General features: G+C 40.6%; 1 protein-coding gene across 5 annotated transcripts; it reads right to left on the bottom strand.

Moving 5' to 3' along the window:
- Positions 1–1,134: 1,134 nt before the first annotated feature.
- Positions 1,135–22,130, bottom strand: pbxip1a (pre-B-cell leukemia homeobox interacting protein 1a). Of its 5 annotated transcripts, none has more exons than XM_036970669.1 (12): positions 19,400–19,512; positions 17,383–17,463; positions 17,085–17,183; positions 16,869–16,919; positions 11,360–11,441; positions 11,129–11,211; positions 10,341–10,953; positions 9,406–9,615; positions 8,381–8,418; positions 7,391–7,483; positions 5,891–6,071; positions 1,135–4,769 (listed from the first exon to the last, which is right to left on the bottom strand). In XM_036970669.1, the coding sequence occupies exons 4-12, from the start codon at positions 16,893–16,895 to the stop codon at positions 3,664–3,666; spliced, it is 2,433 nt and encodes an 810-aa protein (XP_036826564.1). In that variant the 5' UTR covers positions 16,896–16,919; positions 17,085–17,183; positions 17,383–17,463; positions 19,400–19,512; the 3' UTR covers positions 1,135–3,663. The 5 variants fall into 5 exon arrangements, with proteins under 5 accessions (XP_036826564.1, XP_036826565.1, XP_036826562.1 ...); XM_036970670.1 differs by having other exon boundaries at positions 11,138–11,211; XM_036970667.1 differs by lacking the exons at positions 16,869–16,919; positions 17,085–17,183; positions 17,383–17,463 and adding exons at positions 19,859–19,909; positions 21,974–22,101.
- Between the last annotated feature and the right edge of the window lie 638 nt (positions 22,131–22,768).

Genomic DNA, 22,768 nt, shown 5'->3' with positions numbered 1-22,768 from the left:
ACGTCAATCCAACGCTCAGCCTTAATTTAATTTATTACCCCCCCCAAAAAACAAATCTACTTAAGTAATCCTTCAAAATATTTTTACATAAGTGCTTTACACTGCTGACTACCCATATGGCCAAAAGGTCAAAAGTAGTGGACTATAAAAGGAATTGTAGGGTGCCATTTCAGAAGCAGTCACAGTGCTGTGCTGATGTGTGCTGCGTGTGGACATGTGTGGACATGTCTTTGTGTGCATGCTTCTTAGAGGTTCTTACAAGGTTTTATTATTACTTACAAGGGATTAGTCTGTGTCATAAATACTTTTGTCTAGTAATATGGCCTCAACAAAATATTAATTCCCCACTTCCCCCTCTGCCAGTAGCCTAAGTGACACACACTTAAGCCTGGTTCACACTACAGGCCTTAATGCTGATTGTTCAAACAGCAAGTTACAAGTGACCAAATCAGATGTGTTCAGACAGCAGTCATTTGCTGACATGGCTACGCTTGTTGTCATAGCGTAGCCATAATGACAGGTGTATGTGCAGTGGTGCAGGTTGATTGGTGGTGCTCGTGCTTCCTATTCCTCAGAAGTTATGTAGCAAGCTAAGGTGACAACAATGCCTGCCTTATACGTTTCCCAATTGCTTTGAATGTTCAAAATCATAGTGTAAGAACACAAACTTTCAAAGGGAGTCATTTTTGGCAAGTCAGAGCAGTCAGCTATAGCTAGGTAGCTGTTTAGCTTTCTGGCACATTTACTCATTTTGTTTGTAAACAATTAACAAGCTAGTTAGCTACAACCTCCATGTTCTTGTCAAACTCAGAGTAGCTAGCAAGCAACAAGAAATGACAAATGAGTCCAAAAACTACTTGACGGCAAATAAATCAGATTTGACCGTTCGGACAAGTCGCTTGGCCAGGAAATGAGATTTATATCTGAATTCAAATCACCTACAAAGGTGGTTTTGAAATGTGGCTTGAAATATCAGATTCCATGTGCTTTTTGGCTGTTCAGACTGCAAGAAAATTAACAGATTTTAATACTCCCACCAAATTAATTTGAGTCACTTCAAACTACCACTGTGAACAAGGCTTTAGACAGAGGAAAATATATAATTCGTAGAAAAATGACCACATATATTATCACTCAAGATTCAGATTTTTTTTTATTGAAAGTCCAACACAAACCCACTATAAAGGAGAAATGGCTGCGGAGACGACTCATTCAGCTTAACTCAAAATTGTCACAGGATTCAGGACTTTCTTTACATGTATCAATTAAATGCTAAACTGGGATATGTCCTGACTCCTAAATTATATGGCCATTGTAAAATAACATTTTGATAAAACAATATATATCTTCCACTTGAATGAATACCAACAAAAAACTTTTTTTTTTTTTTTTAATATACTCTGAACATTTTAATGTGTGCATTTGGGGAGTTAAACTTAATTTCCTCAGCTTATGCAGTTTGTTTATAATCTCTCAAGTTGCTTTTTTAAGTCTTTATCCACATCAGCTAGACTTCTTTGGTCAAAAAGCTTTAACAATTAATTAACATTTACAGGTTTTAAATTCAACCAAAAACAAAGATGACATACTATATTTAATTCAATTCCCAAATGGAGTAACCTACATTTTCTCTCTTCATAAAATACCATAAAATAACCAGACCAAGTTTAAAAATAGCATGAATTCTTAAGCTTACAGAATCAAACCAATTTAGTTGCCTGTCAAACACTGAAACCAAGTGTGAAAATGGATTTATAAAAGGCAAATTGCTGGCAGAAACAAAATCTTCACTAAAGAAAATGGTAGAGACTTTTAAGCAATTTCTTTCACAATATATACTGTCTGGGACAAACACACATTTGAACAGCTAGAGTTGGTTTTATGTTAAAACCATAAATGAGTTGAGGCCAGGACAAGCAAAATTAGGGATGAGTTTTATGTTTCTTTAAAACACAAATAAGCTATGAAAACCTGAATTAAATATCAGGATAACAAAACACTTCACACCTAATGTAATTGATAGTGATTGTTACAACAGATGAACATAAAAACAAGGGAAACAGTCCTCCTGAAATGTGTACAGATTCAACTATCTTGTAAAGTACCAACCCATGACTTGTAATATGTACTAATATCCTAACCATGTACTTAATTTGACTTTCAAATCTGGCATAAACTCTATGTAAATGGCATTGCTTGATAAAACACCAGTTAAACACCACTTTCTTATATAGACACATCCAACAATCGTGTTATTGGGTATTTTCCAGGTTACATCACAGTAACCAAAATAACTTTAAAGAGGAAAATGCAACCGATAACAGTGCTCATTGAAAATCCAAATGATCAAAACGTGTCAAAAACAATAGTTCAGATATGTCAAATTGCCAATATGGTTTTGAACTCCATCTACTGTATAAGTCCATGCATGGCTAACTCAGCACCACATAGTACACTGAAATATATTAGAATCGATTCATGCTACATTAGGACAGCACAATCATGGTCTCAGCGTTAATAAGAAGTAAGAACTACTGCTTGTGTCAAAAAGATTGAGGCAGTAGCGCTGGGCCGCCGTCCTGTCTGTTCAGATAGTACCGGTGCATTAAGTCTGACATCAGTGGGCTCATTGAACAGCTTCTATCCCCAAGCAATACGACTGATAAATAGCTACATGTAGTATCTGAGTTTACCTTGTATCTATATTGACCTTTTATTTCAATATTTGCACTGTCTCTATGCACATTCACAGGGCCCTACACACACACGCAAACACTCACTCCATGATTTGCTCACTCACAAATACATTTCTACTGACTCTACACACCCGCACACCCACACACCCACACAAGCTGATGCTAATCTGTTTCTTATATCCTGATGTCTAGTCCCCTTACCACTATACTGGTCTACCTCCATTCCTCCAGTATACCTGCACATGTAAAATATGGTATTGGATCTGACTTTAAAATATTTCCTGTATATAGTATGCTTGCTTAATTGTGTACTTCATATTTCCTATTATTGTTTTTTTCTAATAATACATTGTTATTGATTATTGCATTGTGGGGTATTGAGTTTGCAAGAAAGGCATTTCACTGTACTTGTGCATGTGACATTAAAACTTTAAATTGTTCCAGAATGTTCTGCTTTCACTGACAGTTATACTCAAAAGGGTAAGACAATTAGTGAAAACCAGAAACCGAGCACTAAGGGCCAAGCGCCTACACAGCACTGTATGTTTGCAGAGCCGACAAAACCGGTTCAACTAGATCTGATCCTAACCATAACAACGGAGAAGTGACTGATCAGGATTCAGTTGTGGGAGCAAAGAGTTCACATTGCTGTGTATCTGATTATGTTTTGATCTTGAATTGTGACATTCAATTTTATAAGTGCCAAACACTATAGGTAAATCAACTCCACACAACTGTCAATATGTAGGCCTTGACATTGAAGTCATGACACAGGTAGGTAACAACTGATTCCCAACAGACAAGAATGACTTCAGCTAATTAGATGCAGAGCTAGGGACATGTTTACGAGATGCAAGATCACTCCTTCTCATGCAGGAATCCCTTCAAAGGCAACAACACCTGCTGTTAACCACCATGTAATACCATTGCTGTATCTTGGTGTTCCATTTTTATGGTTTATTTCTATCTATGCAGTGGCTGCAAACTTCCACAAAGCTTCTCGCTCAAACTCCTCCATCGCCTCCTCCAGGGCTTCATCATCCTGCCCATCAACCTCCAAGATGTCTGCCATGTCCTCTAAAATGTCCGCCACATCTTCAGCGAAGTCACTGAAGAGAACTTTGTCATGGACGAACACACCGTCTTGAAAAAACATGCCGACCAACTTCTGAATCTCGGCTTTGCTGTCCGGCGTAGCCCTCTCCAGCTTGCTCAGGTAGCCGTCTAATAACTCCTCGAATTCAGACAGTTCCACAGGAAAGAGCCCTTCCTGGCTAGCGCAGTCCTCAACACCGCTACAGCCCGCCAGGGGGCGAACGTTGCTTCCAAGTTTCTCCTCCTGGTGCTTCCAGAAGCTGGTGTGGTCATACTGGTGGGTCTGGTGGTGGTGGTGATGTTGCTGCTGATGGTTGGAGTCTTGTTGATGGTGATGATTGGACTCTTTCTTGTAGTCTTTCCTGGACTGCCAGGGCCTCTCCTGCTTTCTTTTATCCCTGTCCATCCTGCGCTCATTCTTCTTTCTCTCCCACTCATCCTGGGATTTCCTCCAGGCCTCTTTATGAGAGTTTTGTTTGTTTGCCTTCCAGTCCCTGTCCTTCCTCTTGTCTATCTCTTTCCATCCGCACGCATTCTTGTCTTTGCAGTGTTTCCAGTCTTTCTCTCCCTTCCACTCCTTCTTCTCCTTTTTCCAGTGGTCTTTGCTGTTGTCCTTGGCTTTCCTCCCGTCCCTCTTGTTCCCGCTCTCCCTTGGCTTCTTCTTGCCCTCAATCCTGTTCCCCATCTTCTCCACCTGCTCACTGAGCCTCTTCTGGATCTCAGCCAGGCTCTCCCTCACCGTCTTCTGGTACCCACCATCCTTCTTATACCCACCATCCTTCTTCATCCCCTCCAGTCTCTTCCTGCTTTCCTCCAACAGCACCTTCTGCCTCTGAAGCTCTTCCTTCACCCTGGCCCCCTCTCTCGGAACCCTCCTCTTTTCGGGCCCTGCTGTGGTGCTACTCTGGTTGCTAATCCCAGGTTGACCAGTAGGGGGTGGAGTTGAGCTTGAGGGAGGTGGGGGTGTTTCCTTGTTGGCTGAGGTAGACATATCAGAACAAAAATCAGTGAGTTACCGGTAGCTAACTCCGTTCCGTACATATGAGGGCAATCGCGGCATTCAAAAAAGACTGCAATGAAAACTAATGGGACTGTAGCGAATGTTGGCATCAAAATCCAGTGTGTGAACTAAGTTTGGATTCAGCATTGATTGACATGGTAATGGACCAATACTAACTGACCCCTCTGATGCTGTACGTTAAAGTGTGATGTGTCACGATGTAACGTACAGCAGCATAATGCAACTCATTCTGTGTCATACAGCCTCTCTCCACCAGGTGTAGCGCTTCTCTCGCAGATTAAAAACAAGAAATGATCAATGGTGAGTGTAAAGTTATTTACTTGTGAATTCATCAATAGTTAATTCAATCAATTGTTAATTTTGATGAACCTTCATGACTCAAAAACCATGACACCCAGTTTAATTGTGAAGATAAATTTAGCGCCGCCATATGTATGTAATGAGACATTATATAAACTCTTTATATAGTGTTTTATTTACATTTTAGAGGTGATAAGTTGGACAAATCTTGTGAAAAAAGCTGGTTCCCCACACGACATATCTCCCCCCCTTTCACTATGACGCAGTAGCTTTCGCTTCCCCACCCGGAAAGGGGATAAATTGTGCTTTACAATGGTATTCATATTACAGTTGACCTGGAAGTATTACGTTTTTTGGGGCGCTAAAATAAAGGTAAAATGTACAGAACAGCGCAGTGTACAAAAGTGAATTAGTTACATCTATAGCATTCAGTTACCATACCAGAGAATTATGTTCCATGCATGTTAAAGAAGAGATTCACAACAGTAATTAAACCTCCACTGAACCAAACAGTTCACTTTGATCAGGGTTGGGGTAAATTCAAATTGAAGGCAGTTATTTAACATAAAACATTTTAAACTTTTGAAATAAATTGCTTCTAGTTTTCAGTTTATTTAGAAGTCACTGGAATGTCCATTTACTTCCTGAATGAACTGCCTTACTCGAATTAACCAAAATACTGACATATTTATAGATGATCAAACAAATTATGGATATTATCAATGGAAGAAAGACTAATGAATAACAATGTGTTCACAGAGAAATGAAAATACTGTACCTTCTGTGATTTGGGACAGTTCGGTCACTCTGGCCCTCAGCGACTCCAGCTCCTCCTTCAGGCCAGGCAGGGATGACAGCTCTTCTTTCATATCATTTTCTTGCTCCAGATCTCCTTTTCCGTTTTCATTACCCTTTGCGGATCCTGCATTTAGGACGGAGTCAAGTTCCTCTTTATGGGCCTGTAACAGAGAGGGGAAAATGTTGCTTTATTTCTAGGAAGGTAGGACATAATAATAAAGACTCTAAAAATATTTAAATGTAAAATAATTAGACTGTGGATCAGACTTTTTCAGGATGTTTTAGTCCAAAGATCCTGAGCTTTACGAAGCTCCGGCGCATGTGTATATTCTCTACTTTATGCGCAGAGAACAGGCTACTCAGGCGAATGGTGCTCGTTTCATAAAGTTAGATCAAAACTGAATCAATGTCTGCAAGATCACATAATGGTCACAGTATTCAAGGGTGAGACAGGATTTGCCCTTTGGCGAGTGAGAATTAGCAATCATAAAAGCTAACACTGCCATTTCTTATTTTTCTCCTGACCTAGTCATCCAGATCAGAGAAACAACCTGTTGGTACAGCACATCTTAGCCATAGAGCCTCAAAGTCTTTGTATAGGCCCTACAGGCGCCGAGGCACTTGACTAAAGAGTTGATTCCCAATATAAAAAGACTGAAGGCATTGCGGTCTGTATTGCATTCCTGATCTTGAATGGTCATGTGTCAGCTCTCAACTGGTCTCATCTCAGTTTTCAAATTATTAACACATTTACAGTTGTGTTACACCTCAGGTCCTCTGCGCTGCAGGACGAAACAGAACTCCCTGCTGCAATGACGTCTGCAGATGATTACTAGATACAGAGCTTATACTTGAAAAATGTTGCATTACGAAGTGGGATTGAAATGGATTGAATTGTAATTTGTCAAGTTCCTCTTTATGGGCCTGTAACAGAGAGGGGAAAACGTTGCTTTATTCTTAGCACGGTAGGATCTTTTAGTCCAAAGATCCGGAGCTTCCCTAAGCTTCTGCGTGTGACAAGCATTTCTCTACATTCACATTAACATCTGCTAACCATGTGTATGTGACCAATACAATTTGATGTGTGGATCATGTTTTGCGCATGTGTATATTCTCTACGCGCAGAGAACAGGCTGCTCAGGTGAATGGTGCTCATTAAATACTGAATCAATGTCTGCAAGATCACATAATGATCACAGTATTCTACAAAACAGAAACAAATATAATAGTAATGATTTATTCTGTTATGTGGAATACTGTCATCAGAACGTGATCTTGCAGACATTAATTCAGCTTTGATCCAATTTTATTAAAACGAGCACCATTCGCCCGAGTAGCCTGTTCTCTGCCCGTAAAGTAGAGAATATACACATGCGCAGAAGCGTCGGAAGCTCCGGATCTTCTAGTCCAGCGGACTGGAGATCCTGAAAAGGTCGGATCCACAGCCATTCCGAAAAAATTACATGGTTCATGGGCTGACCTGGAGTTGTGTTTCTAACTGGGAGATCTGCAGATTTTCTTGTGCCAGTTTATCCAAAAGCTCCTTCATCTCCTGAGGATCGTTTAGCCAGTCCTGTCCAGCAGAATACAAATCACAGACAATCAACACAACATTATATACACTACCATTCAAAAGTTTAGGGTCACTTAGAAATGTCCTTGTTTTTAAATGAAAAGCACATTTTTTGTCAATTAAAATAACAAATTGATCAGAAATACAGTGTAGACATTGTTGATGTTGTAAATTACTATTGTAGCTGGAAACGGCTGATTTTAAATGGAATATCTACATAGGCGTACAGAGGCCCATTATCAGCAACCGTCACTCCTGTGTTCCAGTGGCACGTTGCATTAGCTAATCCAAGTTAATAATTTTAAAAAGGCTAATTGATCATTAGAAAACAATTTTGCAATTATGTTAGCACAGCTGAACACTGTTGTCCTGATTAAAGAAGCAATAAAACTCGCCTTCTTTAGGCTAGTTGAGTATCTGGAGCATCAGCATTTGTGGGTCCGATTACAGGCTCAAAATTCTTGTTCTGAGAAATGAAGGCTACTCCATGCAAGAAATTGCCAAGAAACTGAAGATCTCGTACAACACTGTGTACTACTCCCTTCACAGAACAGCGCAAACTGGCTCTAGCCAGAACAGAAAGAGTGGGAGGTCCCGGGGCACAACTGAGCAAGAGGACAAGAACATGTAAGTGTCTAGTTTGAGAAACAGACGCCTCACAAGTCCTCAACTGGCAGCTTCATTAAATAGTACCCGCAAAACACCAGTCTCAATGTCAACAGTGAAGAGGCGACTCCGGGATGCTGGCCTTCTAGGCAGCATCCCGGGGCATGCCCCTTTTTATATAATTCCATTACACATTCTTATCTCTAAGTTTGTCCAGTTCCTTTAACTTCCATCCCAATACAACATCGTTGAAAGTGACGATGACCGAGAAGGTAGAATAGAGCAACAGACCTGGTTTTGTTCTTTCCCACTCAGCTCATCCGAGTCATCTGTCAAAAAAGAAAACAGTACATCAAACCACATTTTCCAAACTTATGTAACGTATATCAACACACCTGCATATATTTGATCATCTAAAAGCCCATTTTTAACTACTCTACCAGAGCATAACATTGTTGGGAAGTTATTTGGTCATTGGCACAATCTCTGACTATTTGAAAGGTTCTTCCATCTCCATAGAGGAACTCTGGAGCGCTTTCAGAGTGACCTTCGGGTTCTTGGTCACATCCCTGACCAAGGCCGTTCTCCCTCAATTGCTCAGTTTGGCCGGGCGGCCAGCTCTAGGAAGAGTCTTGGTGGTTTCAAACTTCTTCCATTTAAGAATGATGTGGGCCACTGTGTTCTTGGGGACCTTCAATGCTGAAGAAAGCTTTTGGTACCCTTCCCCAGATCTATGACTCGACACAATCCTGTCGTCTCGGAGCTCTACAGACAATTCCTTCGACCTCATGGCTTGGTTTTTGCTCTGACTTGCACTGTCAACTGTGGGTCCTTACATAGACAGGTGTGCCTTTCCAAACATGTCCAATAAATTGAATTGACCACAGATGGACACCAATCAAGTTGTAGAAACATCTCAAGGATGATCAATGGAAACAGGATGCACCTGAACTCGATTACAAGTCTCATAGCAAAGGATCTGAATACTTGTGTAAATAAGGTATTTGTTTTTAATATTTAATACATTTACAAACATTCCTAAAAACCTGTTTTCACTTGTCATTATAGGGTATTGATGTGTAGACTGATAAGAAAAAAAAATATTGAATCAGTTTTAGAATAAGGCTGTAACAAAATGTGGAAAAAGTCAAGGGGTCTGAATACTTCCGAATGCATTAAGTCATAGATTTTATCATAAGAATGAAATTGACGCATTGTTCAGTCTGTGTGTGTGTGTGTATTAAAAAATTTCCATTCCATAAGAAAAAAATTGGAAAAAGATTACACTAGCAAAATCTGGTTTAGGTTGAACTCACCAGAGAGGAAGAGGGACCCTAGACAGAGCAGGACAAGGGCACACACAATGCATGTGTTCATAGAGAAGCCCTTCTCTTTCCTCTCTGCCATTTTGAACTCCACCTCTTCATCTTCCGATGTCATTTCTGGTGCTACATATCTCCTCCTCAGAGCAACTCCTTCCTCAGAACTCGTGTCAGCTCTTCCAAAGTCAAAGCTACTGGGAGATTCTAGCAGAGGAACAGACAAGAATAACAGAAAGATCGATGATAAGCTAAATTAAATAAAATCATGCACTAAAGCTATTGAACATTTTATACAAAAGTGTTAGAATGCTCTGAATGTAGATATATCTTGTGTGTAATTCTAGCGCAAATGTTGTTTTTGTAACTGTTCAATGAGTCGGGGTGTGTTAACACCCATGTGTTTTTTTAATTTGGATGAGCCGGAGTCGGATGGAGGACCGGATACTGATCCTGAAATCGACTATGGCGATGACAATGTGGGGTCTTCATCTGATTCTGATGTTGATTTTCTTTCACATTTCTGTTTTGCATTATTTATCAACCATTGGTGTTTATGGCAAAATTTTAACTGGATTGGATTCTATTACTCATCAAATGTACAAATAAAATGTGTTGCAGTAGACCTTTGTAGAATAATAAAGAACACATTCGTGGGTCCATGTTATGTACTTAAAAATATACAAATATTCAATATAAACTAAATATTCTTAAGACAACTACAGTCAATCAAATTATTATTTTGTACAATGGTATTTATTTATTTTGATTACAACCCAGTAGGTGAATCTGATGCGTAGACTAAAGGGGACACCAGACAACATTCTTTATCAGGTACTTGTAGGATGAGAAACCATGTTGTTCTGGGGTTAATTGTATGCCCTATCTCAGAAAATGTTTACTGATTTCCAACCTAGTGTACAAATCCATACCGTCTTCCTTTGGTATATCAGTCACTTTTTCAGGCAATTCAGTCTCCTCCTTTTCCACTGCTGGATCTTCTGCTGCCTCCTCTGAACCAATGGTCTCTGGAGGAGGACCATCAGGGTCTGGGCTTTCTGGAACAGCATGGGGTTCTGGGGCAGGGCTTAGAGGCTCCTCAGAGCTCTCTGGGAGGGGGCCAATATCAGTGACGGTGTCAGATTGGGAGCCCGTTGGGGTGAGAGAGTCTGTGTGAATGCTTATGTCAGATTCGGCACTAGTTTCTAGGGCAAGACTCTCAGGTACAGGGCCTGGAACAGTGTGGGTATCAAGGGTGGAGCTCTCAGGGACAGGGCTTAACTCAGGCTCAACCTCTGAGGGGGGTGGTTCTGTGAAGGGAACATTCAGTGGCACAACCATGTCGACATGAGTGACAAAGGGCATGGCAGCGAGTTGCTCATTGTCAGTGGGGGAGCTGGTTACCATATCATGGATAATGGGGGGTTCAGGTTGACTCGCCAGGTCAGGGTCAAGGGGCGCATGGCTAGATGGGGATGGGCTTAACAGGGTAGGGATGGAGGGGACAGGGCCCTCGCAGATATCAGGAGTTGTTTCCTGGCAAACCTGGGAATCAGAGGAGAATAAAAGCACAAACCTTTATAGTAATTGGTAATAATGAGTTATAACCATAGACATCATATGCCATATAGCATAAGACACAATTTTGAACGTTGTATTATGAAAGATTATGCTGTGAGAACGATACCCTCAGAAAGCATTGTGTTCATCAGGGACTCACAGTACAGACCTGTTGGCCCTCCTCTGACAGAACTGTTTGTACTGGAGTCTCCGTGTCACTTGGCTTATTCTCCACAGTGGCCCCTGGAACAGCATCCAACAAAACATTAATAACATAACATGAACAACATCCACACAAGTTCATTATGCAACATCTATACATTTGGACAACAGAATACACCAGACAGAAAGCATAGGGAAACCGTATCATTGTAAGATTGAGATCAGGTACCTGTGACTTCCTCTGACAGACTAGGGACATCACAAAGACTCTCAGTCCCATCATCCACTGGACCCACGCTCTCAGCAGCTTCCTAAGGGCATAGGGTTCTCACGGTCAACTCAACCTTTGTCTACTCACCTCACCATTCATTCATTCACACTGCCACAGAATGTGGGTAAAGTGGAAATGTAATTTAAAACTCACAGCATTGAATACCAATCTATAATCAAATGCTGTGTTGGGGTGATCAGCCTATTCTTTCATCATAACATTTGGCAAGGTGTCAGCACCAGACCTCAATTTCAAATACTGAGCATTTGCTCGAGTATGCCTGGAGCAGAGTTGCCATGGCCACGGTTTTCCACAAATTGGGCTACTTTGAAAAACAATGTCGTGGGTGAAATTGTATTGGTTGCGGGTTTTTGGGCTACTTCTAAGTTGCACTGCAGCCGCTATGACATTTCTCTTTAAAAATATATATATTTCACTGTGACCTGATGCTGTTGACTATCAGGCAGGCTGTTGCAGTGTCTGTGTGGGCCTGATGGGGAGAGCTGGAGGGGTGTCTGAGAGTGTGTTGAGAGCGCTGCAGCAGGCAGCCGAGTGCACTAGTCGAGTGAGTGAAGACAGAGCAGAACGCGTGCAATCGTGACAACTTTTTACCAGTTGTAGGACATTTAGATTGTCCTTATGGAGACCTCTTTTTTAACAATCCCTTTTCCATAAAACAGTAACAAGCTAGAACAGATGCGCATCAAGAAATAACAGCGAAAAAGCACTGGAAAACAACTATAGGCGCATTAGATATATTTGCTCGGAGGTGGTTTAAATTCCATCCCAATGTCGACTTTGCTTATAAACCGTTACAAGCGAAGTGTTTAACCCATATTCAATTCTAGGGTCTCGAGGGCTGGAAATTTGAAATGGAAGTTATGAACCTCCCTTGCGTGCTTCTGTTATGGGAGGAAAAAGTCCTCAATAAAACTGACATTAAAATGTGGAGAATTATACAGTGGGGCAAAACAGTATTTAGTCAGCCACCAATTGTGCAAGTTCTCCCACTTAAAAAGATGAGAAAGGCCTGTAATGTTCATCATAGGTACACTTCAACTATGACAGACAAAATGAGAAGAAAAATCCAGAAAATCACATTGTAGGATTTTTTATGAATTTATTTGCAAATTATGGTGGAAAATAAGTATTTGGTCACCTACAAACAAGCAAGATTTCTGGCTCTCACAGACCTGTAACTTCTTCTTTAAGAGGCTCCTCTGTCCTCCACTCGTTACCTGTATTAATGGCACCTGTTTGAACTTGTTATCAGTATAAAAGACACCTGTCCACAACCTCAAACAGTCACACTCCAATCTCCACTATGGCCAAGACCAAAGAGCTGTCAAAGGACACCAGAAACAAAATTGTAGACCTGCACCAGGCTGGGAAGACTGAATCTGCAATAGGTAAGCAGCTTGGTTTGAAGAAATCAACTGTGGGAGCAATTATTAGGAAATGGAAGACATACAAGACCACTGATAACCTCCCTCGATCTGGGGCTCCACGCAAGATCTCACCCCATGGGGTCAAAATGCAAAAATCCCAGAACCACACGGGGGGGACATAGTGAATGACCTGCAGAGAGCTGGGACCAAAGTAACAAAGCCTACCATCAGTAACACATTACGCCGCCAGTGACTCAAATCCTGTAGTGCCAGACGTGTCCCCCTGCTTAAGCCAGTACATGTCCAGGCCCGTCTGAAGTTTGCTAGAGAGCATTTGAATGATCCAGAAGAAGATTGGGAGAATGTCATATGGTCAGATCAAACCAAAATAGAACATTTTGGTATAAACTCAACTCGTCGTGTTTGGAGGACAAAGAATGCTGAGTTGCATCCAAAGAACACCATACCTACTGTGAAGCATGGGGGTGGAAACATCATGCTTTGGGGCTGTTGGGGCTGCAAAGGGACCAGGACGACTGATCCGTGTAAAGGAAAGAATGAATGGGGCCATGTATCGTGAGATTTTGAGTGAAAACCTCCTTCCATCAGCAAGGGCATTGAAGATGAAACGTGGCTGGGTCTTTCAGCATGACAATGATCCCAAACACACTGCCCGGGCAACGAAGGAGTGGCTTCGTAAGAAGCATTTCAAGGTCCTGGAGTGGCCTAGCCAGTCTCCAGATCTCAACCCCATAGAACATCTTTGGAGGGAGTTGAAAGTCCGTGTTTCCCAGCAACAGCCCCAAAACATCACTGCTCTAGAGGAGATCTGCAAGGAGGAATGGGCCAAAATACCAGCAACAGTGTGTGAAGACTTACAGAAAACATTTGACCCCTGTCATTGCCAACAAAGGGTATATAACAAAGTATTGAGAGAAACTTTTGTTATTGACCAAATACTTATTTCCCACCATAATTTGCAAATAAATTCATTAAAAATCCTACAATGTGATTTTCTAGATTTTTTTTCTCATTTTGTCAGTCATAGTTGAAGTGTATCTATGATGAAAATTACAGGCCTCTCTCATCTTTTTAAGTGGGAGAACTTGCACAATTGGTGGCTGACTAATTACTTTTTTGCAACCACTGTACATTTGCATCTGTAGCCTATAACATTTCTAACAGTTTGTATACACCGCAAATTATTGTAATTATTGATGGCCATGTTTAGTTAATTAAATTGGAAGTCATCAAAGCTCTATCGCATTTGCCGATCAGTTGTTAGAAAACAATTAGATTGACGTAACAGTCAAATTAGGTTACTTTTTTTTTAATGATAAAACACTGGCTGTTGTTGACAAGCAAATTCAGTTCCTAGCCATATTATTTATATTTGATTAAAATTACACCATCCTCAGTAGCCTATACGAGAAGGTTACTGGGCGACACGCACTTACCTCAAAACCGCCTTGCTATTCATGTTGAATAAATGAATCTGTCAATTTGAACTAAGCAAGCTGCTAAATCATTCAGCTTACATATTGGCCTATCGGGGTCTGTAGGGTCGGCAAACAAGCCATTTATAACAGTTTGTATACACCGCAAAAATGTAAACCTAAGTAAGATCAAATATCTTAAATCAAGACAATATATGCTTGATTTTTTGTCTGACAAGATACATCTTCTTACCAGGCAATTATGTTAGAGCATTTCACTTGTTTCAAGCTTTTTTGTCCTTAATTATTTTAATAAGATATAACTTGTTACTGAGATTGTATTACTGGTTCTGAATAACTTAATGCTCGAAACTAGAATTAAACAGAATTATAAAGATGTTTGATCAACACTGACAAGTACAAAACTGCTTTGTCAAAGTCAGAATTTATTTTTTCATCTCTTCACATTTTAAGAACAGATAATGACCAAGTAGAATTCACTGTTTTATTGTCAAACTTACACACAGCACAGCAATCATGTAGGCAAAATACAGTACAGAACAAAGACAGTACACTTTTCATATCTGGGGAACACATGGAGTCATTTGAACTGTTGTACAATTCTATTACATCCCCAAGATGGTATTTGACTTGTACATAAAGTTTGGCTCTTGTTGCTAATTGTGTAATATGAGGTAAACTCAACCAGCTTTTCAGCATCCGCTAACTCAGTGGCCTGTGCAAGGTGTGGGACCTCAACTTGACAAGCCATGTTTCTATCAAAGCATATCATTTGAAATGGTTGATATTCCAAACAATAAAACCTAGAATCAACAAGAAATATGTTTTTGACCAGTCCAAATTGTGGAATTCAGAACTTTAGCAAAGATCATGGACTTCTGAGTTATGTATTTATTACAAGCCATTTGACAGATACAGCATGGTTTACTTCATTGAAATCTAGGAAGTCCCTCAATGTTCCACATTAATAGATCTTCAACCTTTGATACAGGTCCCACCTCCCTTTCATTTGAAAAAAAATTGGTTGCATTGAACTGTCAACATTTTGGCAGCTTCATATATTTGGTTCTGATTGATCAAAGACTTGAAAATATTTTTTAAATTGAGCTTGGAGGTGCATTGTTTAAAGAGACCATGTTTAGACTCGAACCGCATACACGTCTTACCATTGGACCCAATGACTATCTGTGGTGGCAAATGTATCATAATGCTGTTTAGGTCTAACATTGCAGTCTGGAAAAAGCTTCTTCCAATGCTTCAAATGATTTTCAATGAGTAACTTCAACCTAGACACAGTCGCAATGGAAAGAACAGGTGCAAATACTATCTGTACAATCTCTATTAGCTCAATTATCAGTTGTGTATATGTTATGTTCCCCAGTATGTATGCATGTATGTATTTCAGGAAATGGCTTCCTGGATTCCCCCAAGCAGCTGATTGGTTGGCCCCATTGCAGAGTGGAGGTCTGATCCCACCCTTTCGTTAGGGGATCCAGCTGTTGGAAATTACAAACTCCTTCTGCAGCTGGATAAAAGCCTGTGTTCCTTTGATAGGAAGGAGAGCGCTTCTTTGTATGTCCTGTGTTTCGTTATTGGTCTGTAAAGGATTTTGTAGCCGGTCCTACTGAGGTATGTGTATGCCAAAAGGACTGTGTTTGTGATTATTGAAATTGTTCACTTTAAAAAGTTTGTAATTATTTCATTTGTTCCCAGGGGGGGAAGGGGCACCTTGGGTGTGCTTCGGCAAGAAGCCTGCGGGCATACATATACCCGTAGTGTGTACTCTGTCTATGCACATTAGGTAAGACCTGGGCGGACCACCATCTGTATTTTGGTTAGCGCGCCAGGTGGCGTTAAGGTTAGGTAAGTAGTGGCTAGGCAGGTAAGGTAGAGGACTAACATTTACTTTCTTTGCTTTGGTTCCATCCAGCCCCTTTTCCCAAATTACCGTGTGAAGGAAATACATTCCCTGGTAACAGTAAAGTTCTTTGCCATCCTTACCCGCAATCCCATACTACTTTCACTCCACAGGGAGCTAAGTGTAGCAGGGTGTTGCGTTCCCACATTGCTACTAGGGAACGATATCGCTGGTGGTAACGTCACTCCTGTGTTAGGTAGTAGACGATAAATTGGTTCAAGCATTTCCCTATGTTTTTCCTGCTTGTGTGTTAACAAGGGCACAATCTCACAAGCTGGGAGATGTGGTGGATTTGTCTAGTTCCATTTTTTTACACACATATACATATATATAAAAACATTTAAAAATCGGAGCTCAAATACCGATTGTTATGAAAACTTAATCGGCCCTAATTAAATCGGTCAACCTCTACTTTAGCACTCCCTCCACCTGCTTCCTGAGGTTGTCCAATAGTGATGATTGATACTGCTGTACCCCAGCAACAATGTAATTCACGCCTTTCTGAGTGAGAGAGAAAGATCAATCATGGAGGTTGGAACACCATGTATACAGATTTTGCTTATGACATTAACATAAGAGATCAACAATTGTAAGGCGGACAACCTAGCATTAAGAATAAACTTAACCATCACTGAACCACTACAAAATGCTCTGCATAATGCAACTAACCAAATGCCATGCTCTGTTAAGAAATAACATCTTACCTGTGAGACAATGCTTGGCTCTGGCATTTATCACAAAAGCAGTGGCATGTGCTGTCAGATCCAAAAAATAGAGTTGTCAGGATTAAACATTCAATGTCATGTGCAGGCTGGACATTACTAGTTAATGACAAGTATAATGTTTGTGACAGAAGAGATTGAATGCTATTAGTACTTTATGGTCAATTTCAATCGACTGCCACCAACCGAGTAACTTACTTGTTGCACTGACAGCTCCAAGTTGGTCAATGCCCCTTTGCCCTTCATCCAAGTCAGGTGTTTGGAGATAGCTAGAAGCTGATCGGGATGAATGTTGTCCTGTGTACCACATATCAAAGAGATTATTATTTGAAATTGTATTTAGTGTCACCAAGAGCTTTAAGTGTTTTGCACCCATTTATCATTGATTCTTTTCACATGAATCCAGCTTTAGCAATTATAGCTGAAATTATCGAATAGTTCATCAAATAGGATTTTTTTTCTCCTGGATTTAAAAAAAATATAACTAGCTACTTACTTGTTCCGGTGGTAGTTGGCTTTCCTCCGATGGCTGTTCACCTGGTCCGGTGCCTTCAAGTAGGTGTTGAAGGTGTCTTCTCTTTACATGATAGAAGGAATTGTACACTATTTTCCTCAGTGCATCCGTCAATACCATAGAGCAACTGGAAATCAGGGCTGCGACTGTGCAATATATTGATATGGCTCCGTTTCAATTAAAAAGTAATAAAAACGCAGAAGATAATGCACCGCCAAAGCATCTTGAACGTTACTAAAAGCAAGTAAAACGGTCCCACTGCTTTCGATGAAAAGAGCGTAAATAACTGAATGTTCACAAGTATTTATAATACGACCAAGTAATTTGATTGGAGTAGAGTATAACACGGACTTTTAACTATACATGTATCACTCTGCTTTACAGGTGTTCTAATAACCGTTAATTACATTAACGATCATTATCTTAGATTGTAACAAACTTCGCACCGCAAAGATGAACGTATTCCCACAAATAACATTCAAGTTAAATTATGAAGGATCATCAGAGGACGGTAACGTGTAGACCTACAGAAAGTAGCAAGCTAGTGTGCAGGAAAATGTTTGGTGCTTGGCTCCAGTCCAGTTGATTTAACTCTTTGGCCTGAATTCCTTAGCATCACATCTGGAAGAAACCTGGCACCATCCCTATGGTGAAGCGTGGTGGCAGTATCATGCTGTGGGGATGTTTTTCAGCGACAGGGAGACCAGTCAGTATCGAGGGAAAGATGAACAGAGCAAAGTATAGAGAGATCCTTGATGAAAACCTGCTCAGGACAGGCTGGGGGCAAAGGTTCACCTTCCAACAGGACAACTACCCTAAGCACACAGCCAAGACAACGTAGGAGAGTCTTAGGGACACTCACTTCCTGGAGTGGCCCAACCTGAGCCTGATCGAAGTTCTCTGGAGAGACCTGAAAATAGCTGTGCAGCAACCCTTCCCATCCAACCTGACAGAGCTTGATAGGATCTGCAGAGAAGAATGGGAGAAACTCTCCCAAATACAGGTGTGCCAGGCTTGTAGTGTCATACCCAAGTAGACTCGGGTTGTAATCACTGCTGAAGGTGCTTCAAAGTACTGAGTAAAGGGTCTGAATACTTGTGATATTTCAGTGTTATTTTTAATGTATGTAAAAATTTCTAAACCTGTTTTTACTGTGTCATAATGGGGTAATGCATGTAGATTGAGACAACCCAGATTTAAGTCAATTTTGGAATAAGGCTGTAAAGTAACATGTGAAAGTGAAGGGGGTCTGAATACTTTCCAAATGCACATGCAGAAAAGGGATTTATTTCAAATTATACACCAAAATTGGCTTCTGAAGTCCTTACAAGTTCCGTTGATATTCTTTCCTAATTGGCTTGATAATGCTATGTAAAAAGGGTTTATTGGATAAATGCTGCAACACCTCTCAGTGTAAAGAAATGTCCTAGTTTTCAGGCCTTTTGGGCAGGTTTAATTGGTCATAGGGCTAGAGATTTTAGCTAGACCTGGCATGGAATGTCAGGTGGGGTTTGCAGTTTGGGGACTTTACTATTGATTTATTAAATAAGGCAAGCTCAAACAGGCAAAGTATTTAATAGATTTAAGTATTTGAAACCCAGGTCTGGCTGGCACACCATAGGTTGGTAGGGGGTGTATATCAGGGATCAACTAGATTCAGCCGCGGGCCGATTTATTCTTGTGAGTGGATGGTCAGGGGGCCGGAACACAATTACAAATAATTTGTAGACTGCAAATTGACTGCAAGAAGGCCAAACAGATACAGTATAATGTTTGCATAAAACAATCATTTCAAACCTTTCTTATTTGTATACAATCACTTATGCGTGGGAATACTTGAACAGATTTCTTAAATGAAAATCACTTGGCGCTGATTTCCTGGTGTTATTGCAGTCTTATGTCCTACTATGAAACAAAAGTATTATTTGTATTTTGGGGGGGCAAATAAAACAATTTGGCCCGCGGGCCACCAGTTGGGAAACCCTGGTGTATATCTTACCTCTGGGGACAGCATGGTCCAACTGTTGGTTGAGGATCCACTGCGGCTGCTGCCTGTGCTGCTGCTGTCAGACATTGCCCCCTTGACGCTCAGCACAGCAACTACAACTTATTCTGCAGAGGACAGAGATTCACTGACTCATGTAACAAATGTCATTATGAATCACCCAATAATAACTCATTATGTGGTTTTAAAAATGTCTGCAGTTTCTACATATAGGCCACTAGAACTGTGGCCTACTTGCAGTGTTTCCATTATGCAATTGAACAAACTATTCATTTAGGCCTAAAGAATCAAGAAATATCACGACAGTATATTACCACGGTATTGGAAAAGTTTTTTTTTTTTTTTTTTTTCAAACCAACATCAGAAATTGAATTACACCAAATTGTCAATTGTTGGGCTACAGTGAAGAATTTAACATTAAGAAAACCATCAGAAATAAACTGCATAGCCTACCTTAAACTCCAGTTGCAATAATTGTATAGCCTACACAAAAGCCTATAGGCCCTACAAAAAGTAAGAAATAGCAAAAATGTAGCCTGAGACATTGATAACATTGGCAAACAGTTAGCGAATCGCGATAGAGGGAGTGGCCATTTTAAAAACAGACGGATCCTTTTTTTGTATTCTCACGTGTATAATCTATTTGCATATACTTCAGACACGCCACTATGGGTTTCTTTACAGTACCCATGCCAAAAACAGATTTAATGCATCGCTTAGTTATGTGTAGAGCCATGTCATCAGAATGGTCTGGCACGAGGTTGCTCAGGCAAAAAGCAAGTTTAGCTTTAAAAACATATCGTATCACAGCGCCTCTCCTATTGCTAATGATCCAATTTAAACTGCATTGTATTTAAATGTACATATGAAGTGTGCAAACAGTATTTTTACACACACACCAGTTCCTCTTACTAAATTAACATTTTTGTTTTATTCTACAAACTGACATTTTTTTGCAGAAAATGACAATTGGTCAAAATAAAGATTGTGTTGTCCGACCTCAAATAATGCAAAGAAAATAAGTTCTTATTCATTTTTAAACGATAAATGTTTTAATTTAGGAAGAGTTCAGAAATCAATATTTGGTGGAATAACCCTGATTTTCAAATCACAGCTTTCATGTGTCTTGGCATGCTCTCCAATGTGAAAGACTGGTGATGTTGGGTGACTTTATGCCATTGCTGGCACAAAAGTTCAAGCAGCTCAGCTTTGTTTGATGGCTTGTGACCATCCATCTTCCTCTTGATCACATTCCAGAGGTTTTCAATGATTTCAGGTCTGGAGTTTGGGCTGGCCATGACAGGGTCTTGATCTGGTGATCCTCCATCTACACTTTGATTGCCCTGACTGTGTGGCATGGAGCATTGTCCTGCTGGAAAAACCAATTATCAGAGTTGGGGAACATTGCCAGAGCCGAAAGGAAGCAAGTTCTTCCAGGACAACCTTGTAGATGGCTTGAATCATGCGTCCGTCAAAGATTCCAGCCTTGCTGAAGCACCCCCAGATCATCTCCAATCCTCCACAAAATTTCACCGTGGGTGCGAGACCTGGAGAGGCCTACAAGCCAGTGTCTCACACCCACTGTGAAATTTGGATCAAGACCAGATCAAGACCCTGTCATGGACAGCCCAATCCCCAGACCTGATACCCATTGAAAACGTTTTTTTGTTGTTTTTTTTACGTTATTCGAGGTCTGGCAAAATGGCATCTTTTGTTATTTTGACCAGTTGTCATTTTCTGCAAATAAATGCTCTAAATGACAATATTTGGGGGGGATGTTGTCAGTTTATAGAATAAAGCCAAAATGCTCATGTTACCCAAACACATACCTAAAAATTGGTAAAACTGAGTTTTGCAGTGGTCTCTTAATTTTACATACACATTGGGCCAGTAACCGAAAGGTTGCGAGATCGAATCCCTGAGCTGACAAGGTAAAAATCTGTTATTCTGCCACTGAACAAGCAGTTAATCAACTGTTCCTAGGCTGTCATTGTAAATAATAATGCGTTAACCTTTTAAACTAGGCAAGTCAGTTAACATAAATATTTGTACTTTTTATGCGGACCCCAGGTAGAGTAGCCGCTGCATGTGCAGTAGCTAATGAGGCTCCTAATAAACGAATCTCATTCTTGCTTGATTAGGGCCTCACGCTGTAGCCTAAATGGCATCTATCGTATCTGTGCCGTTCAGATATGAGCAAAAAGTCCGATCCAGTTGGAATTTAGGATGGAGGCTAGTTGTTAGCTTGGTAGCTAAACAAAACCTGAGCTTTGGATTAGTCTTCGACAAAACCAGGACGACGTGTTCTCTTTTTAGCCAGAGGCTTACATTTCAGCGGTGTGAATGGTCCCCGTTTGCTCCAGCGAGCGGTGAAATAAGAGAAGTCATGACACCAAACTCAAAGGAAATACATGTTTGTAGACACATGCAGCATATTTTGATCAGCTTACCATGGTAAACAAAGGCAGAACGCAATCACTCCCACAGTTAACCCCTCTCTCTTCCGCTTCCAATAGCGTTGACCACACAAAATACATTTTCCAAAGGTAATATTAGACATGTTCTTACCCTGCGGACTTCAATTCAATTTCACCGTTTTAGCTCGAATATGTCCTGGTATTGTTTTACAGACAGCTTTCCTGTCGTGAACGTCGGAAAATGTGGGAATTCCAAGCTGCGTCACTCCAATGCCTCACACTGTCTTTTCCAATGGGATGTCAATATGGCCGTTTGCGTCACCTCCCTCAAACAGAACAGCCAACCAGGGTGAAGTGTTGTGTCAGGAAAACGGCTTGATTGACGCGCGCAGGTGAAAGTGGTAGGTAATGGATACAGACCCTTCCTTCACGGATGATAAGATGCTTGCATGTGCACATTATATACGGGAGGGGAGGCAACTTCAACCAGCCTTACATTGACGTGTTTGCAGTGAGCTATATTTTGTCGGAACTTCCAGCCTGGCTATCCCACTTCAACCCTGTTGCATGAGATTGCCCATCTGTTTCATTATTGCAACCCCTACTTTCGTCAGATTCTAAAATAAACTACAGTTTTGTCTCTGTCGGACACCTGGAGGCCTATTGTCATTTATTGTAACCATGAAATCTCACCCCAAACTACATTTGACCTGCTTAAATTCACATACCGAATAAAAATCTAAAGTTCAATGTGTTTCCATCACATTTTTAACTCTACGGATAGTTTTGTCACGAAAACTGTTGCGTTAAATAGCAAATGTGCCTACTCGTCTTGGCACGTGTGCTCTAGCCAACAGCTGGCAGATACAGTGCGGCAAGGCTTTGCGTAGGCCTGTCTACATAATGAGATTATTATGAATAAGAGGGAGAATATTTGTATTTGTCA

This window comes from Oncorhynchus mykiss, chromosome 32 (genome assembly GCF_013265735.2).
Source record: "Oncorhynchus mykiss isolate Arlee chromosome 32, USDA_OmykA_1.1, whole genome shotgun sequence".
In the NCBI taxonomy this organism is placed as follows: Eukaryota; Metazoa; Chordata; class Actinopteri; order Salmoniformes; family Salmonidae; genus Oncorhynchus; species Oncorhynchus mykiss.
The sequence above is the reverse complement of the archived record's forward strand: the minus strand, read 5'-3'. Positions and strand labels throughout refer to the sequence as shown.